At 38.1% G+C, this 19298-nt stretch overlaps 1 protein-coding gene across 11 annotated transcripts in view; it reads left to right on the forward strand.

Annotated features, from left to right (window-relative positions):
* Positions 1-19298, forward strand: part of LOC144034208 (multivesicular body subunit 12B-like) — a 102681-nt gene that overhangs the window by 31478 nt on the left and 51905 nt on the right. For all 11 annotated transcript variants that reach the window (XM_077542804.1, XM_077542797.1, XM_077542796.1 and 8 more), the window contains 2 exons: positions 7335-7478; positions 13379-13473. In XM_077542804.1, the coding sequence (XP_077398930.1) occupies positions 7335-7478; positions 13379-13473 (239 nt within the window). The remainder of the gene's footprint in view (positions 1-7334; positions 7479-13378; positions 13474-19298) is intronic.

The raw sequence follows: 19298 nt of genomic DNA on the forward strand, positions 1-19298 counted from the left end.
AGATAGGCTAACCCTCCTGCTGTGCGCCAATGCCAGTGGCGACTGTAAGATAAAACCGATGTTGGTTTATCACTCAGAAAACCCAAGGGCCTTCAAAAAAAAAACAGGTGGTTAAATCCAAGCTTCCTGTAATGTGGAAGTCCAACACCAAAGCTTGGGTTACTCGTCTCCTGTTTATGTACTGGATGCATGATGTTTTCCCTCCTTCAGCGAGGAAATATCTCGAGGAGAAAGGACTCCCTGTCAAGTGTCTTCTTCTCCTTGACAATGCCCCAGCGCATCCACCAAGTTTGAAGGAGGAACTTCAAGGTGATCTTGAATTCATCAAGGTCAAATTCCTCCCTCCCAACACAACCCCCCTCCTGCAGCCCATGGACCAGCAAGTGATCGCAAGCTTTAAAAGCCTTCCTTTACACTAAGGCTTTATTTACTCGGTGCTTTCGCGTGACCAATGACACCGACCTATCCCTTAGGGATTATTGGAAGGACCATTTCAATGTGTATCATTGTGTTCAACTGATAGAAAAGGCTTGGCATGATGTTACCTTTCGAACCTTGAAAGCAGCATGGAAGAAGTTGTGGCCCGAATGCATCCTTGAGAGGGACTTTGAAGGATTTGATCCTCAAGACTCTGTTGTTGTGAACTACATTGTTTCCATGGGAGAGAACATGGGACTCCAAGTGGATGCAGATGACGTTGAGGAGCTTGTTGCTGGCCATAATGAGGTCCTCAACACAGAGGATTTGATTCGCCTTCAAGAGGACAAGCAGAAGGAAGCCATTCAGGAGTTGTCATGTGAGGACGAGGAGGAGGAGATGGCTGCAGCATCAAGTGAGAGCATCAAGACCATGTTAACTAAGTGGAGTGATGTGCAGGCTTTTATCGAACAGTACCATTCAGAAAAGACTGTGGCTATGAGAATCATCAACATGATGAATGATAATGTGATGCCTCAGTTTCGTAAGACCTTACAACTCAGAAAGCAACAGGTGTCAATTAAGAGGTTTTTAGTCAGCACAAAGAATAAAGAGTCAAACTTTTCGCCTCACACACACTTTCTGGGAACCAATTAAGTTCGTGAGCTGAGGTATCACTGTACAACAATTGAGATACAACAACTTTGAATATAATAACAAATCAGGTAAATTTCTGGCAAACCAACTTCAACGCAATCGGGAAAAATCTCTTATAACGGCTATTAAAGGGACAACTGGTGAATGCACACAATCACCAGAAGAAATTAATCAAATTTTTTATAACTATTATCGCAACCTATACTAAGAAACTAACAAGCCTAACCCTGAGCATATTGAGGCATTCCTCTGTAGCTTAAATATACCTCAGTAAACTACTTAATATAAACGAGTTGTACAGTGCTCTAGATCAGAGGTCCCCAACCCTGGTCCTCAGGGACCGGTATCCAGCCTGTTTTCCATGCCTCCCACAGCCAACACAGGTGATTCTCATCATCAGCTAATCAGCAATCTCTGGAGAAGGCTGATAACGATCTCCACCTGTGTTGGCTGTGGGAGACATGGAAAACCGGCTGGATACCGGTCCCTGAGGATCAGGGTTGAGGACCACTGCTCTAGATAGTATGCCTATTGGCAAAGCACCTGGCCCGGATGGTTATCCGGCTATATTTTTTTAAGCACTTCTGGTTAATGCTTGCTCCACTATTCTTAAGAGTAGTAACAGAAATTAAAACTAATGGTTACATACGCCCACACATGAATACAGCAGCAATTCAACTTTTATTAAAGCCAGAAAAAGTCCGATTTCACTAATTAACACTGATATTAAAATTATCGCTAAGGCCTTCACATCTAGACTAGAAACAGTAATCTCGACAATCATTCTTAGCGACCAAACAGGCTTTATTAAAGATCGTCACTCTACTAATAATATTAGGAGGCTCTTTAACCTTATTAGCATGTCACAGCGGCATGATAAAAAGGCAGTTATTATATCATTTGATGCAGAAAAAGCTTTCGACAAAGTTAACTGGTCCTTCCTCTTTGCTGTTTTAAATAAATTTGGCTTTGGGAAGTCATTTATTCACTGGGTGTCAGTATTATGTGATTCTCCTAAAGCTACAGTTACTACTAATGGGATTATATCTCAGAGTTTTACTCTGCAGAGAGGCACAAGACAGGGATGCCCACTGTCCCCTTTATTATTTGCAATATTTATTGAGCCACTTGCATTAGCCATACGCCAGGAAAGAAGGATTCAAGGAATTCACTCTGGGGTAACAGAACATAAAATTAATCTATATGCAGATGATATTTTACTTTACTTAGAAATAAATGTTTTGGATATTAGTTTAATTCTATTTTATTGTTATTATTATTTTAAAATCTATAAAGGTTTGAACACTGAGAGTTGTCAGGTTAATTCAGCCTAGAACATTTAATAAACATACACGGAAGGAAGACGAGATATATATTCTTATTACTCACGAGGATAATGGTTATAGTTATGTTTTTTTTTTTTATTGACCATATAAACATGAAGAAAACAAAAAACACATTACAAGTATAAAATATAAGTTGAAGTAAAAAGGAAAACAAGAATAGGAAGAAAGAAAAGAGTTTATATGTTCAAAAGGCGTAGGAGGAAGTTAAAAATGTATCTAGTCCTACCCTTTATTCGTTTTATGTTGATAACAATAATAAGGTTAATGTATTTCAACAAAAGAAAAATGTATAAACCTAGTCATATATACAAGTGCACTTCAATATACGCACATTTGCCAGCAACATATGTACATGAAATTTATAGGCATATACCATAATACATTTATGAATCATATCCTTATACTCACATGTACAATTTTCATTACACTCATACCGATACATCCAAAGAAATTACACCATATATACAATTGGAACAGCTCGTCTGATTTAAGTAATTTTTTAAAACTTTGCTTTTAAACATTTTTTTTAATTCAGCACAAGTGACTGATTTACAGAAACACACATTTGCTTCATATTTGTTGTGCTGTCCTTACTGCAGTGTGGCTACTGTAGCTATCCAGCCAGTTAAACTCTGATGCAATGACGAGGAGTTTGTGGTGTAGTGAACCTTTTGCCATTGTTTACTGAAGATTCTAGCGTCTTCAAGATCATCATTTAGTTTGCAAAAACTGTTTTCAACAAGTAGGAACCAGGCAGCAATCAAAATGGTTGCTAGACAGGAAGAGGTAACCAAATTACTGGAATACCGTATCAAAATAAAAGTCATCTTCGATCTCAGTGTGTCATTATAAAAGTCTCCGTGTAAATATCGCCCTAGTGGCGACACATTTGTTCTTGTTTAAAAAAAAAATTGTAGACACTTGTACCCCTTATGTTATAAGGACTCGCTCTAACTTCAAACAGCTTCTGAGTACTGTGGCAGAGTAGATTGTGGTATATTTTATACATTAGTTGTGCTATTTTAAATTCACTCAAGTCATAAAATGTCATTGTATTTGATTTAATAAATAGAGAACGAGTTGGTTCTGTATATTTTGATAGATTAATAATTCATATGTCTTTTTTTTTAAGTTTGAAAACAGGATGTGTCTTTGTTTTATATGAGTTTCCCCAGATTTCCACACTATAGGTCAGCTATGGTAATAATAATGAACAATATAATGTATATAATGATTTCTTATTCAGGACATCCTCAGTTTTAGATAGTATCCCAATAATTTTTGACATTTTCCTTTCGACATTATCTGTGTAACTTTCAATCTAATTTTTCATCAATATAACTACTCCAAGAAATTTATTTTCATACACTCTTTCTATTTCAATTGAATTTACCAAAATTTTTCATCAAAAACTATAAACTTTGTTTTCTAAAAGTTTTGTTATAATTTGTTCAGATCAAACCAATTTTTTAATGCGCTTAATTCATACTCCACAGTAGTCAGAAGCTGCTTCAGGTTTTCTCCTGAACAGTAGAGAGTTGTGTCATTGGCGAATAAAACACTTTTGAATATTTTTGAGACACAACAGATATCATTTATATACAAAATAAATAATTTGTGGTCTAGCACAGACCCTCGGGGGACTCCAAAGTGTTTTGATTGTATATTGTTAAACTGTAAGTACATATATCTATTATCCAAATAACTTTTCATCCATTTATGTCAAACCTCCTATGCTGTATCTTTCTAATTTATTCATTAGTATCAAATGCTTTTTTTAAATCTATAAAAATTCCAACAGTAATTTTTTCATTATCTATGTTAGTAGATATTGCTTCTACGAGTTCCATGACTGCCATTGAGGTGGTCCGTTTTGCTCTAAACCCATATTGATTTCCCCTCAAAAGCTTATGTTTCTCAATAAAGCTTCTCAACCATAAAAATGTTCCTGCCACTTGTCTTGTGATGAGGGCACAGTTCCTGTCTTGTGATAAAGCTTCGTGACTGCAGTCGACTCCAACTCGCACAGAGGTCACAATGTTGAATAAATTCACAATGTTGACTAAATGCTTTGCAATTAATAAAAGACTAAATATGGGATAATTAAGATACATTTATCTAACATTCCCCCCGTTGATCACATATTTGCTAAAATTTTCATATCACCTATCAGTCACTTCAGTTAGAATTTCGACAGTAGAATCATTTAAAACTTACCAATACAATGTATTTGTCAAATAGGCAAAATATCACCATCATCGAGCATAACATAATATTTTTTGTTTCCATCATAAAAAACACATTAGTGAAATAATCATCAGCACAATATGTAAAAAATACTGTTGTCCTTCAATTGCAATTAATGTGTTGTTGCTCTGTGTGTATATTGTCCATTGTTCATAATCCCCGTGTGCACAATGTTTCTGCATGTAATATTCAGCATTAATAGTTCAGCCAACTCACTCTCTTCCCCCTCAAAGTGTCCCCAAAAATAAAAACAAAAGAAAGCCCCTAATGAGTCCGATCGCATCTTCGATTCAGGAAAGGGACTCGATGTTCCTTGATTTGTCCCTTCTGACACTTCCAGCACAATGTACAGGCCCAAGACTTAAAAGCGGTTGCGGAACCTTGTTGGGAAGCAGACTGAATGTGCTCCCATCCATCTCACTGACTGACTTGGTCAAAAATTTCTCCACAGCTAGACAAGCTGCTTGTTTCCCCCCTTCTCTGACCTTGATTCGGTCAGGCTTCACACCGCAACCAGATAAACTATTAGTCAATGGTACCTGTTGTGCTGTGCAAATGGTGAATCCAGGAGGGTCGTTCAGCGATCTTCACACCATTCGGGGTCGACAACAACACTTACAAGGACCTTCCCACCTTAGGCTGGACCTTTGATCAAAACCCAGTCACTACCCTTGATGGGAGGTTGGCTTTCCTGCAGAGGCAGAGTTGTCTGGCATTTGATTAAACATTTTCACTTTCTCGTCATTTAACAATCTCCTCCGTTACTTAAATCAATTTCTTTCATTTTATTGACTTAACAGGTTATTTACAATAGGCAAAATAAATAGTCTATCACACACATTTCTTAACAATGTGACTTACAAAGTGACTTTCATTCGTTAGTCCAAATAGCTAGTATGCCATATACATACACAATACATTATATATTTACTACACAATGCTTTTGCTGTAATAATAACATCCAGGTGTTTTGCTGAAACAATTTCAACTCTGTTTTTAAATTTTATCAGTACTTTGTAATATTCACATTGTCTTACTTTTGTTCAATTCAATAAAATCCATACACACTAACAGAAACATTGAATCTATATATAACAAAAGTTCTAAAAACAATTAAAAACATAACAAATATATGTATTAAAGTGTTGTTACCATGTTTACCAACAGTCGCCACTGTGAATCAGTTGCCTTCATCTTACCCTGTCCTCTGCATACTCTATTTTCACACCAACTACCTTCATATCCTCTTTAACTACATCCATAAACCTCCTCTTTAGTCTTCCTCTAGACCTCCTGCCTGGCATTTGGGAACTCAGCATCATTCTGCCAATATACTCACTATCTCTCCTCTAGACTCTCTGACTTTACCTCTAAAGCCTCTAAAATGTGCTGTCCCTCTGATGTACTAATTCCTCATTCTTTCCATCTTGGTCACTCCCAGAGAGAACCTCAGCATCTTTATCTCTGCCACCGCCAGATCTGCTTCCGGTCTTTTCCTCAGTGGCACTGTCTCCAGACCAAACAACATCGCTTATCTCACCACAGTTTTATAAACCTTTCCTTTCATTTGAGCTGGAACTCTATAAATCACACTTCACACCTGACACTTTTCTCCACCCGTTCCAGCCTACCTGCATATGCTTCTTCACTTCTTTTCCACACTCTCCATTGCTCTGGACTGTTGACCCTACATACTTAAATTCCTCCACCATCTTGGTTTCTTCTCCCTGTAACCTCACTCTTCCACTTGGGTACCTCTCATTCACACACAAATACGCCGTGTTGCTACGGCTAACCTCCATTCCCCTCCTTTCCAGGCCAAACTTCCATTCCCCTCCTTTCTAGGCCAAACCTCCACACTTCTTGCTTCTCCTCCACCTGTTTCCTGTTCTCACTACAGATCACAATGTCATCTGCAAACATCATAGTCCATGGAGATTCCTGTCTAACCTCGTTTGTGATCCTGTCATTTACGTCACAACTTGAATTCCCTTAGAGGAGGCTTTCCAAATAAGGGGCGATCGAGCGTTAAAAAAATTTGTGCCGTTAAAGGCATTTCAAGTTAACGCGATATAAACGCTTATATATATATATATATATATATAATTATTATTATTATTATTATTATATATTATATTATAGCTCTTCAATCTGTTTTAATGAGGTGCAAAATGCAATGTGGAACCAATTATTTAAAGCCATTGTTTCTGGCAGTTCAAAAATGTTTATACAAGCAGAAAAGTTTGTTTTCTCTGCCATCTCTCATGTTGACTATGCCTCACCACAAAAAAATGCAGTCATTGTTGCTGGTTCACACCTGCCATTCAGGCATAGGATTTAAAGATGCAAAATCAGCCACCTCAATTCATATGAGGTTGCTACATCACATTGCATGTGCCAAATTAACCTATTTGCATTTACTTGTGGCAGTATTTTGTGCATTTGGGTAGATGAGCAAATTATTATTTTCTTTCTTTTTTGAGAGAGATTAGCAAAATTAATTGTTTGGCTTTTTTATTTAATAAATTAGAGCCAAAGTATCATAAATGCATATTACAAGTTTCTCAGAAGTTGTTGTGAATAATCAATGCTTCCTAACAGTCCATGCTTTTTAGTCATTTTTATTTCATATTGGATGCATAACCACAACTTGTTTTTATTTAACAGAGAGCTTAACAACATGGGCATCTGGTATCGTATGGGTACTGTGCCACGAACTCAGGAGTCCTCTCACACATCAGCCATGACTGATATCCAGAATGTGAATTCTACCTCCATTTCAACCCCTGTCCCACCAGCTTCAGTGACTAAGTATGTCCACTCATATTTATTGTCTCAAAACTACTACTACTAAATATGTATATTTTTTTAAATAAGATTTTCAAATTTCTATTTCATGCATTGTGAAGGCTTTGTACACATTTTTAGCAATGAGGTTAGCAACATTAAACACTCTAACCACCACATTGTTCTTGCTATAGCTCAGTGTTTTGTTTTGTTTTTTTGGTCATCCTCTACTGTTGTATCCAGGGTTCGAAATTACCATTCGCCGAATGCGGGTTAAAATACATTTTGGTGGTTATTGATAAAAACTTACCAGTCAATTTGGCCAGTGATGCATGAGGCAATCGTGTTGCTTGGATATACTTCGGGTTGGCTGTGCAGTGAGTATTGAGAATGGATGGAACTGACTAAAATTACGACACTTACGGAATTGGTCGCCTTTTTAATTTTTTTACGGTGCCTATCAGTCTTGTTTACAGACCAGAAGAACTATTTGATGAGATTGACGAGGAAAATGTGCGCAGTCTGCGCAACTGTGCGCGTCGATATGGGTGCACCTCTGGTGCCGATCACATGTAGGGCTACTTTGTTAAAGGGTCGACTCGGTGCTACACTTACAATAAGATCAAATTGTGCAAAAGAGGTGACTTGCCATGTATACATTAATGGAATGCGTGTCCGCTGAGCTTGGTGTTCCCTCCCAATCGAGCCTGAGCCTACAGTGAGCTAAACTTCAGTCATAATCGGGTGAATTAAAGCAGCACTTAGGAACTTTTCAACCTTCAAATTATATTGTCATAACTTGACTATAATGTTATCAAAACATCACTTACAGCCAGTTGAATGGTACCTTTGTCATGGCCTGAGGGGTTCTGTGTCGCTTTCCTGAAACTAAGCAATTTTGAGGAGTGTGGTAGGAACACTGACTGCCACACAAAAAACTGCTCTACGGCATACGTCACTTACCCCTTTTCTCTATTCGTTGCAAAGATGGAAGTCTATTAAAGCGTCTAAGCGTGATTACTGTTCTCATGGAGTAGCTTTAAAAGAACAGAAGAAATTAAAATATTTCTCTGAGGCCTCCCCCAAAAAAGGGAGGCTACCCGGATAAAAAGACAGTCAAGGATCAATACTGTCCCGGCTTTAGACGTGTCTGGATGATACCTTGTTTTTTTTTGTCCCCTTCACAACACAAGCCAAGGTCTTAGTGCAGCGCTTATGGGACAAACAACGCGAGTGAGACAACTCAGCCATACCTGAGGAGGTACTACAGCCCTGGTCAGAGTGAGAAGAAGAGTTACAGCATCTATCCAAAGTCACATTTCCATGCTGTTGCATCAGTCCTGCCATAGACACTTCAAACTGCTCTAGAGATGTTCACGTGTTTGCAGATGCATCAAAAAAGGCCTACGGCTCTGTGGTCTACTTACGCACACAGGACTCAGAAGGACGTGTGGAGGTGGCCTTTCTTACAGCTATATCTAAAGTGGCCCCGAAAAAGCAACAGTCTATGCCCCAGCTGGAGCTGACAGCTGCCCAAATAGTCACGTTCCTGCAACGAGAGCTGACTCTGACTGTTAACAATATCACCCTCTGGACAGACTCCACCACTGTCCTCACCTGGTTACAGTCAGATTCATGTTATTTTAAAGTTTTCCTTTAAAATAACGAGTGGCTGAGATTCAGAAGTTGACGGATCCGAGGCCTTTGAGATATGTGAACACGGCGCATAACCCTGCTGATGATATCACAAGGGCGGCTGATCCAGCGACACTCTCTGCAATACACTATCAAGAAACAGAGAGAGAGATCTTACAGCAAGCTCAGCAAGACCACTGCAGTAAATGATGACAAAGTTAAACTGGGCGAGTACCTGTTTGGCCTTGGCAGGAGGCTGCTCTGATGTGGGTGGTAGAGTGGTCATCTCACAAACCACAGGTTGTAGGTTCAATCCCATCCCATTGTAACCGCGTCAGAGGTATCAAGATACTAAACTCTCAGTTTCTCCTGATGCTGCGTCATCAGTAGGTGAATGACTAATTGAATGTAAAGCACTTTGAGGGCTTTCTAAGGTGGAAAAGCGCTATATAAATGAAGTACCATTTGACCATTTGTGGTCCGTGAATACAGTGAACTGTTCCTTGGCTCCCTCCAGCCATTGCGTTCACTCCTGCAGGGCCAGTACAATGGCCATAAACGTTCCCACGTCGTAGTTGGCTTCGGCTGGACTAGGATTTCGAGAGAAGACACAAGGGTGGAGTCTCTGGTTGACTGGAGAGTACTGTGAAAGGACTGCCCCCACTCCTGAATCCGACGCATCGCCCCTCAACAACGAAAGGGAGATCTGGATTAGGATGGATTAAAACATATATAATAGGCAAGAACGCAAACAATTGATTTTGCATTTGGTGAACGCGATTTTGGCTTCTGGGGTCCATTTAAACAGAACCTGGAGCCACTGAATCCAGTATATTGAGGCAGCGTGAGTGGAACCACGAGCTGAGTTCCTCTGTGAAGTGGGGATACAAAGCTCATCAAATGGATCAAAGAACTGACCAGCAGTGAGGGGGGTTAAAAATGTTATGTCTTGACTCAGGAGCGGCAGATTTAACAGCAGAGGCAGGGGGAAAACCAACATCAAAGCAAACAGCCATATGATCAGATATCACATTTTCCACTATTTTTAGATGTGAGACCACCGCGAGACCATAAATAAGAACCAAGTCTAAAGAATGACCTATTTCATGTGTGGGGCCAGACACACTGCACTAGATTAAATGAGTCATATAAGGCTTAAAAAGTCCTTATCCAATGTTTTTTCAGGACAGCACACATGAATATTAAAGTCCCCAATAAAAAGGATATGATTATATTTTAGCATGACTTCGGCAAGAAGATTTGCAAAGTAATTTAAAAAGTCCTCATTGTATTTTGGAGGTAAGTAAATGACACAACACAACACAGTGACCGCTTGGCCGACTTCAAAGAAAGTGGCTTCAAAGCTGTTAATCAATGTGGTAAATAGGCATTGTTTACATTTAAAATTGTTTTTATAAATAGTCACCGTTCCTCCATCTCGACCCGACTTCCTTGAAGTGTCCAAGTAAGCATAGTAAGTAAGCGGCAGCAATTCAATCATCACGGGGGATTCACTGGCGACAGTCCAGGCAGAGGAAATCAAGTCATTGGAAAGGAACAACTCCCTCCAAATAAACGTTTTTTTGTCAAATTAACAAAATGAAAAAAAAAAAATATCGTTCAGACGAGACATGCTCACAGATGCAGATATAACATTACCATATTTTTTGGGACTCTGAAGGCCTTTCTATACTTGCACCCGAGGCGACGTCACAGACGTCACGGTGGAGTGCCGTGCTTGCGTTTAACTTCATACCTGTGCGCAACCCTTGCATTTTCACTCCAAGCCGGTGTTGTCGCAACGGCTTGTATTGGCTAGGACGCCTCAGAGTGGAGTTTCCTCAGCATTTTATAGCCAATTCTGGAAGTTGTTTTAGTTTCTGAAACAAATAACAAAGCAAAAATGGTCCTCGAGGGCCGGAGTCCTGCTGGTTTTAGATGCTTCCGTACACCAACACACCTGATTCCTATAATCAGCTCATCAGCAAGCTCTGCCTGATAACGATCCTGCTCTTCAGAATCAGGTGCGTTGGAGGACGCAAACATCTAAAACCTGCAGGATTAGGCAAGCCTGGCCTAGAGCTTGCATCATACAAATGTGTATAGTAATGTTTTAAATTATCAGACCAAGCGAGGAAGCTAATAACAATTCTTTAATGCCAATTTGCAACGGTTACTGTCGACCATAACCACTCCAAAACACAGCAACACACTAATGTGCGTAGTTGGCTATCAAAAAGTCTGTGTTGCATTCATGGCCCGTCCAGACCATGGGAAACCACAAACAATATTAGTAATTATTAATAATGATCAAATACTAATCATTACTAGCATTATTATATTATATTAGTATTATAATTATTAAATAATAATTAGTAATATTAATAATTTTTACAATATATTTGCACACCTCCTTGCACAGCCTCTCTTCCACTGGATCCATGTTTTCTGTTTTAAAAATGACCGTATTGCAGAAACTATCCAGGAAAGGCTTGACTACGCCTTCTAGTGATGTCACCGACTTAAAAAAAAAAGAGTTGCCTATCGATTATTCCACCTATTAATCGACTAATCGCCCAGCCCCCCCAAAAAGTGTAATTTTATTTATTTTTTTCCTCAATTTTTTTCATTATTTTTTTTAAGTCAACTAAGGGTTAACGTGAGTTGAATTTAGTGGATAAAAATACTCATTGTTCCTTGTCTTCTGCACACATGCACATATTACAACAACATTAGCCTATGCTAAACAATTAATAATCGTGATTAGGATTAGCCCTGAATAAACTCGAATCACTAACTTATTGTACTTTTCCTGAAAATCACTTCACAGTCCAACATATGAAAAATCCAATTTGATCAAAATATTAAATGGTAAATGGATTACTTTTAAGTAACGCTTTATCATTATCATATGTTTACTAAGCCAGACATATTCACTTGTCTCGTTCAAACATTGAGTTGTCAAAGCCTACAATGGCCATTGACGCAGCATACTTACGGTACCACACGGAAAGGTTTTTCAAATAACTCATTTTATGCCCCAGGATCCTGTGCCGTCACCCTGATGTTTTTCTACGTTTGGTTCCATTCCATTCAAATCCATAAATGTCACAAATTGAGTTTGTTTCTACCGCCAGTGTCCGTATTTGCAAAGTGCAAACTCCCTTGCGTCTGTTAAGTGGATTGTGGCCAACTGGGTCAAGTTGGCTCAGTTATTGCATATTTGGTGGCGTAAAACCGTAGTAATAGTCCTCATGGCAAATGCACACTAGTTGCACGCTACTTGGAGGAGTGGAGAAAAAAAACTACCATGGCGGGGTCGGCGGAGTCTTGCTCTATGTTTAACATAGTAGATACCACCTTCCTGTTGCTGCCGCACGTAGGGCCACTTGCCATCTTACGTGTGTCAGGCCGGCGCCAGTAAATTAATTAGAGCTCTTTTATTTGTTTAGCGATTTTGACGCGGATTGTTACAAACATAAGACATGTAGCAATGCTAATTTTCTCCCTTTTCAGTCTAAAGAGACCACAAACAAACCTTAAGAAGCATCTTAGTAGTGGTGAATGCCAGTTGGAATCTGTCAGCAATAAGTGACCGGCAACTTCCAGGTGCCACAAATATGTTTTTTTAAAATTATTAAAATAACTTCGACACATGCATTTTTGGGTCAACCAATTTTCGTGGTCGACCCAACCGACTAGGTCAACTTTTTTTTCCCCAGCCCTAATGCCTTCACATCATGTGACTAGACTGACCAATCACGAATTATGCTACTACGTCCAGCCATCTACACTTGACGAGAATTTGTAACGTGTGTGCAGCACGCGTCATAGCTTGCGGCCCAGCTACGTCGCTCATCACGGCGTCGATCATGTGATGCACTGTGGTAGTTGACGCCCAAGCGAACACAGGAGTAAAGTAAGTCACACTGGAGGATAAGTTGCACCAGTCAAAAATGTATCATGAAAAAGGAAAAATGTCACACTTTTTTGTACAGTTATTATATATATATAAAAAAAAAAAGATAGAGATCAGTCGAGCTCGGCCTCGCAGCCAGGCTCCCTGTTCCCTAGTCATGGAGGCGTTTGGAAATACACTCTTAAGTGTGCACTGCTTCACTCTGATCGTTCGGAAACTTGGAGCATTCTTCAAATGTCTGTTGACTTGAAAGGATTAAAAAAAAGTACCCTACTTCTGTATCTAAATGGCGTAATTCACTACCACAGAGTTAATAAATATGTTGCATTTTTTTATTTATCTATTATCTTTTTTTCTTTTTTGCCCACAGGCATTTTTCCATGACCCTCCCTGCCAGTTTCAGAGGGAAAACCGCTACTCGACCAGATTATGAACACCAGAACTCCAGTTTCTACGCAATCTCTGGTTTGATATTCAACATCTCTCCCAATTTTTTACCAATGTTTTTGGACTGGGCTGTGTATATTTGTTTGTCTTTTTTCCCCCAGATTAACTACTCCAAAAGATTAATAACTGGTGATTTAATTTTTGGGGAAACATCATTTGTGTTGTTGCTCCTGCTAAATGTGATTGAGAGTCTTATACCATTATGATTTACTCATGTCGATGCTGATTCCGATATTTTGCTGGGAGAAATTCAGATGATAATCTGAAATCCGGCAATTATTTTTTATACATACAGGTAGTCCTCAATTTACGAACACAATGGGTTCAGAGAAGTTGTTCGTAAATCGAAGTTGTTCGTAAATCGAATTTGTCCGTAAATCGAATTTGTTTGTAAATCAAATTACATAAAATTTTGTTTAAAAAGAAACGTTATGAAATTATTTTTTTAAATAAAATAATAAAACACGCAGCAGGATTTTCACAACAGATTAGTTTCACTGCGATTGCCCCTTCGCGTGCAGACGCTACACTTTCTTGCCGGCCTTTTTTTCGGGGAATAGCAACTATATACTGCAGTGTGTGTTTGACCATGTTGCCATCAAGTCTACTCTCAGGATCATGACGGTGACCTGGTGATACGTCTGGCTTCCTCATGTCCTTCAGTTCCTATACCGGGTGGTAGTTGTTCTGATCCATCTCATCCACTCCATTCATGGTGGCATCGTAGTCCAGAACCAGTGTCTTCTCCGTGATCAGACTGTACCCACTCCTTCGATGAATATGCATTGGACTCGGGGTACTCTTTGTCGTCCGATTGAATGTCCGCCTGTGCAGAAGTGCTCGGTTGTGCACCGCGTTTTCGGCTTTACGACGTGATCATAGCCGCCGCGTCAACACTTCCAACTTCCAACCTCGGAGTCACCATCATCATCATCATCGTCGTCATCAATGTACTCTTTAGCATTGGTCGATGCTTTTCGTCTTTGAAAAAAATGCTTAAGTGTGAGCTGCTTGCAACCGGTCGCCATTTTCGCTTCCTCAGCCATTCTCCCCTCAACACTCTAGCTCCGCCTCACGTCTTCTACTGACGCCTACCCAATCTTGTCCAAAGAGAGTCATCGCTGCCATCTAGTGCCCAAAAATAGTCATTATACTAACTAGATCTGCTTGATACTTTCAGCACAGCTGGCCAAGGGTTTCCTCCACCCGTTTCCCCAAAAAAAGCAAAAAAAACAGTGAACGTCTTTGGCAGTCCTCATTTGGATTATTATTATTTTTTTCTAAGGAGAGCTCAGTATTGTTCATTCGATTTGACATCATCATTGCTCTCCTTTTTAAAAAAAAAAAAAAAAAAAAATGTTTTTTTTTCTCTCTTTTTTTTTTAAATATATATACATATACACACACATATATATATATATATATATATATATATATATATATACACTTTTTTTTGTATGTGCGTGTGTGTGTGTGCGTGTGTGCGTGCGAGCGTGTGTGTATTCATCAGTTCACCTAAAGCCCATTAAAAAAAATCCCATACTAATAATATAATATAATAATAAATTGCCAAATGCAGAAACATCAATGTAAGTTGTCACGATGTAGTGGCTCTCGCTAACAGACATAATTAAGTAACCAGAATTATGTTAAAAAATTCTATATACGTAGACCATGTTTCTATAAATTTTGATATTTGGTTTTTATTTGAGGCAGATATTTTTTCCATTAACATGTGATTTATGAGGTTAGACCATTGGTCGATATTCAGAGTTTGTTTATTTTTCCAGTTAACAAGAATTGTGTTTTTAGCGATAGTAAGGGCTACAAGTGTAGATTGAAATTGTTTATGTGGTAAGTCAGTTGTTGTTCGGTCACCTAGCAATCACAAGTTTGGAGATAAAGGTATCCTACAGTCCAAAATAGCGGAAAGTTTTTCTAAGACTTTAGTCCAGAAATACATAACCGGAGTACATAACCATAAAGCATGAACATAAGTGTCTGTAGTGTTTTGTAAACATTGGAGACAAATGTCGGAGTCTGAGAGTCCCATTTTCTTCATCATATATTGAGTAATGTATGTTCTGTGAATCATTTTATATTGGATAAGTTGTAAATTTGTGTGTTTTGTCATTTTAAATGCGTTTTCACAAACTTGAATCCAAAAGTCAGATTCCGGTGCTATAGACAAGTCTGTCTCCCATTTCGAAATGGGTAAAGACATTTTATCAGTATATGAAAGTAGCTTATATATTTTTGAAAGTTTTTTTGTTGTTGTCGGAGAAAGCTTGTTAATATCTTTAGCTAAAACAGGCGGTTGGAGCGTACCCTGAAGTGTTGGAATTTTTTTCTTTATCATATTTTTAACTTGTAGATAATGTAAAAAAATTCAGTTTTTTATATTGTATTTTTGGAGCAAGGATGTATATGATATAAACATATTATCTGAGAAGAGATGGTGGAGATGTGTAATTCCTTTCTGCTCCCACACACCTAAATAAAAAGGTTGGTTGTTAAGTTGAAAGTCGGGGTTATGCCATAGGGGAGAAAGCCCACAGGGCTCCACTTGGGCTTTTGTCAATTCTAGTGCCTTCCACCAGGCAGTCACGGTGGCGGAAATCATTGGGTTTTTAAAACAATTATGTCGCTTAATCGATGTTGTAATAAAGAGTAAATCTCGAAGTCTGAGGTTATTACAATCCTTCTGTTCTAGTTCCAGCCAACAGTTAGTGTCTCTGTTGGGTTGTGCCCATAGAACGATATATTGTAGCTGGTTAGCTATATAGTAGTACATAAAATTTGGTGCCTCTAGACCACCTTTGGATTTACTTTTCTGAAGAGTAGATAGACTAATCTTTGCTTTTTTTTTATTCCAGTAAAATTTTGTAACGGCTGAGTCCAACAACTGGAACCATTTAGCCGTAGGTTAAAATGGAATCATTGAGAAGAAATAGTTTATTTTGGGTAAAACTTTCATTTTAATGGTGGCTATTCGTCCTATTAGAGAAATAGGAAGATTATTCCAGCGCTCCAAGTCACTATAAATGTTATCCAGAAGTGGAGAAAAGTTTAAATGAATTAAATCAGTTAATTTAGGTGAGATTTTTATGCCTTAGTATTTTAAATTACCTACAGGAAATGAGTAGTGTGGGTTCTGGCTTACAGGGTTCCATGAATTTTCTGTAATAGGTAGAAGTGTTGATTTTGTCCAGTTAATAGAATAATCTGATAACTGTGAGAATTTAGTTATTAAGTTAAATACTTCCGCTAACAAAGTAGCCGGCTTTTCTAAATAAAGTAAGATGTCATCGGCATATAGATTAATTTTATGTTCTGTTACCCCAGAGTGAATTCCTTGAATCCTTCTTTCCTGGCGTATGGCTAATGCAAGTGGCTCAATAAATATTGCAAATAATAAAGGGGATAGTGGGCATCCCTGTCTTGTGCCTCTCTGTAAAGTAAAGCTCTGAGATATAATCCCATTAGTAGTAACTGTAGCTTTAGGAGAATCATATAATACTGATACCCAGTGGATAAATGATTTCCCAAAGCCAAATTTATTTAAAACAGCAAAGAGGAAGGACCAGTTAACTTTGTCGAAAGCTTTTTCTGCATCCAATGATATAATAACTGCCTTTTTATCATGCCGCTGTGACATGCTAATAAGGTTAAAGAGTCTCCTAATATTATTAGTAGAGTGACGATCTTTAATAAAGCCTGTTTGGTCGCTATGAATGATTGTCGAGATTACTGTTTCTAGTCTAGATGTGAAAGCCTTAGTGATAATTTTAATATCAGTGTTAATTTGTGAAATCGGACGGTAACTTGATGGAAGGGTGGGGTCTTTTTCTGGCTTTAATAAAAGTTTAATTGCTGCTGTATTCATGTGTGGGCGTATGTAACCCTTAGTTTTAATTTCTGTTACTACTCTTAAGAATAGTGGAGCAAGCATTAACCAGTAGTGCTTAAAAAATATAGCCGGATAACCATCTGGGCCAGGTGCCTTGCCATTAGGCATACTATCTAGAGCACTGTACAACTCGTTTATAGTAAGTGGCACATCTAACATGTCTTTATATTCAGTAGTTAACTGAGGTATATTTAAGCTACTGAGGAATGCCTCAATATGCTCAGGGTTAGGCTTGTTAGTTTCTAAGTATAGGTTACGATAATAGTTATAAAAAATGTGATTAATTTCTTCTGGTGATTGTGTGCATTCACCAGTTGTCCCTTTAATAGCCGTTATAAGAGACTTTTCCCGATTGCGTTGAAGTTGGTTTGCAAGAAATTTACCTGATTTGTTATTATATTCAAAGTTGTTGTATCTCAATTGTTGTATTATAAACTCTGTCTTTTTAGTTAGCATATAGTCTAACAGTATTTTTGTATTTTGTAAGTCAGTCCATATTTGGTTATTTGGGTTTATTGCGTACTCATCCGTCAGTTGTTTAATTTTATCTTCCAAGTCTTATTCTGATTTTTGATCCTGTTTCTTTTTATAAGATGAATATGATATAATTTTACCTCTAATTACTGCTTTCCCAGTTTCCCAGAGAAGAGATGGCGATAGGTCTGGAGAGTCATTTATTTCCAAAAAGTCTGCCCACTCTTTTCTTATAATTTTGTCAAACTCTGCGTCGTTTAGCAGTGAGATGTTAAACCGCCATGTCGGTGGTGGTTTAAAGGTATAATCAACTTGTAGGGAAAGGGAGACTGGCGCATGGTCGCTAATAATAATAGGATGTATTTTTGTAACAGTTTTATCAGAAATAGAGTTATTTGTAAGAAAATAATAAATTCTTGAAAAAGACCGGTGCACAGCGGAAAATAAGGTAAATTCCTTCTTATTTGGGTTTTTAAGTCTCCAGCTGTCGACGAGGCCAAAGTCATCCATATATTCCCCTATTACTTTAGTAGATTGTAATCGCCTTCATGTTGTATTATTAGAACGGTCAATTAATGGATTTAAGACTGTGTTAAAGTCTCCTCCAATAATAATAGTAGAGTTCGCTGCTAAATCAAACAGCTGAGAGAAATATTCATGGAAAAAGGCCCGATCATCATTATTAGGGGCATATAAATTACCAAGTGTATATATTTTATTAAATATAGAGGACAAAAAGAGAGGACAAAAAAAAGAAAGGCAAGATATATGATGGTTAAATTTGGATTAGTTTAGTATAATAGAGCTAATTCTATCTTAGCAGCAGGGCGCCGCCATGTTGGGGTTTCCCGGTCTCGCGATAGTCACAGCATCTCGCGCATGCGTCCAAGCTTCAGAATCAGAGTCTGCGTGCTCTCATTTGGATTTTACTAAACGTTATTAAATGTTTTTGGCAGTCAAAGAGTTAAGTTGTACTCACTTTCCCTTTTTATAAATTTGGTTTGTATATTTATTGGTAAAAATTTCATGATGAGCTTTATACAATATTTTAAGGCGGTTAAACTCCATCAATTCATTACATTTTAAAGTTTTTAGTTGTATAAATAATGGGTTAGTGTGGTCTCTGTATCCACAACCGCAAACAACACGAATAGCACATTTCTGTAAAAGAAAGATGGATTCAATGTTGGTTTTGGCTGCACACTCCTACACTTCAATGCAATAGGTCAGGTATGGAACAATCAATGAATTATACAACAATAACAAAGGATTCTTGTTCAATGATTCTTTGACCTTGTGTAACACGGCTACGGTTTGTGACACTTTAGATTTGGCATATTCTATATGCGCTTTCCATGTTAAATGCTCATCAATAATGATACCTAGAAACTTAATTTCATTATGCCTTGCACAGTCATTGTTGCTTCAACATCCATATTTCTACAACTGAAAATCATAA

The sequence above is a fragment of the Vanacampus margaritifer genome, chromosome 14 (assembly GCF_051991255.1).
Source record: "Vanacampus margaritifer isolate UIUO_Vmar chromosome 14, RoL_Vmar_1.0, whole genome shotgun sequence".
Lineage (NCBI taxonomy): Eukaryota > Metazoa > Chordata > Actinopteri > Syngnathiformes > Syngnathidae > Vanacampus > Vanacampus margaritifer.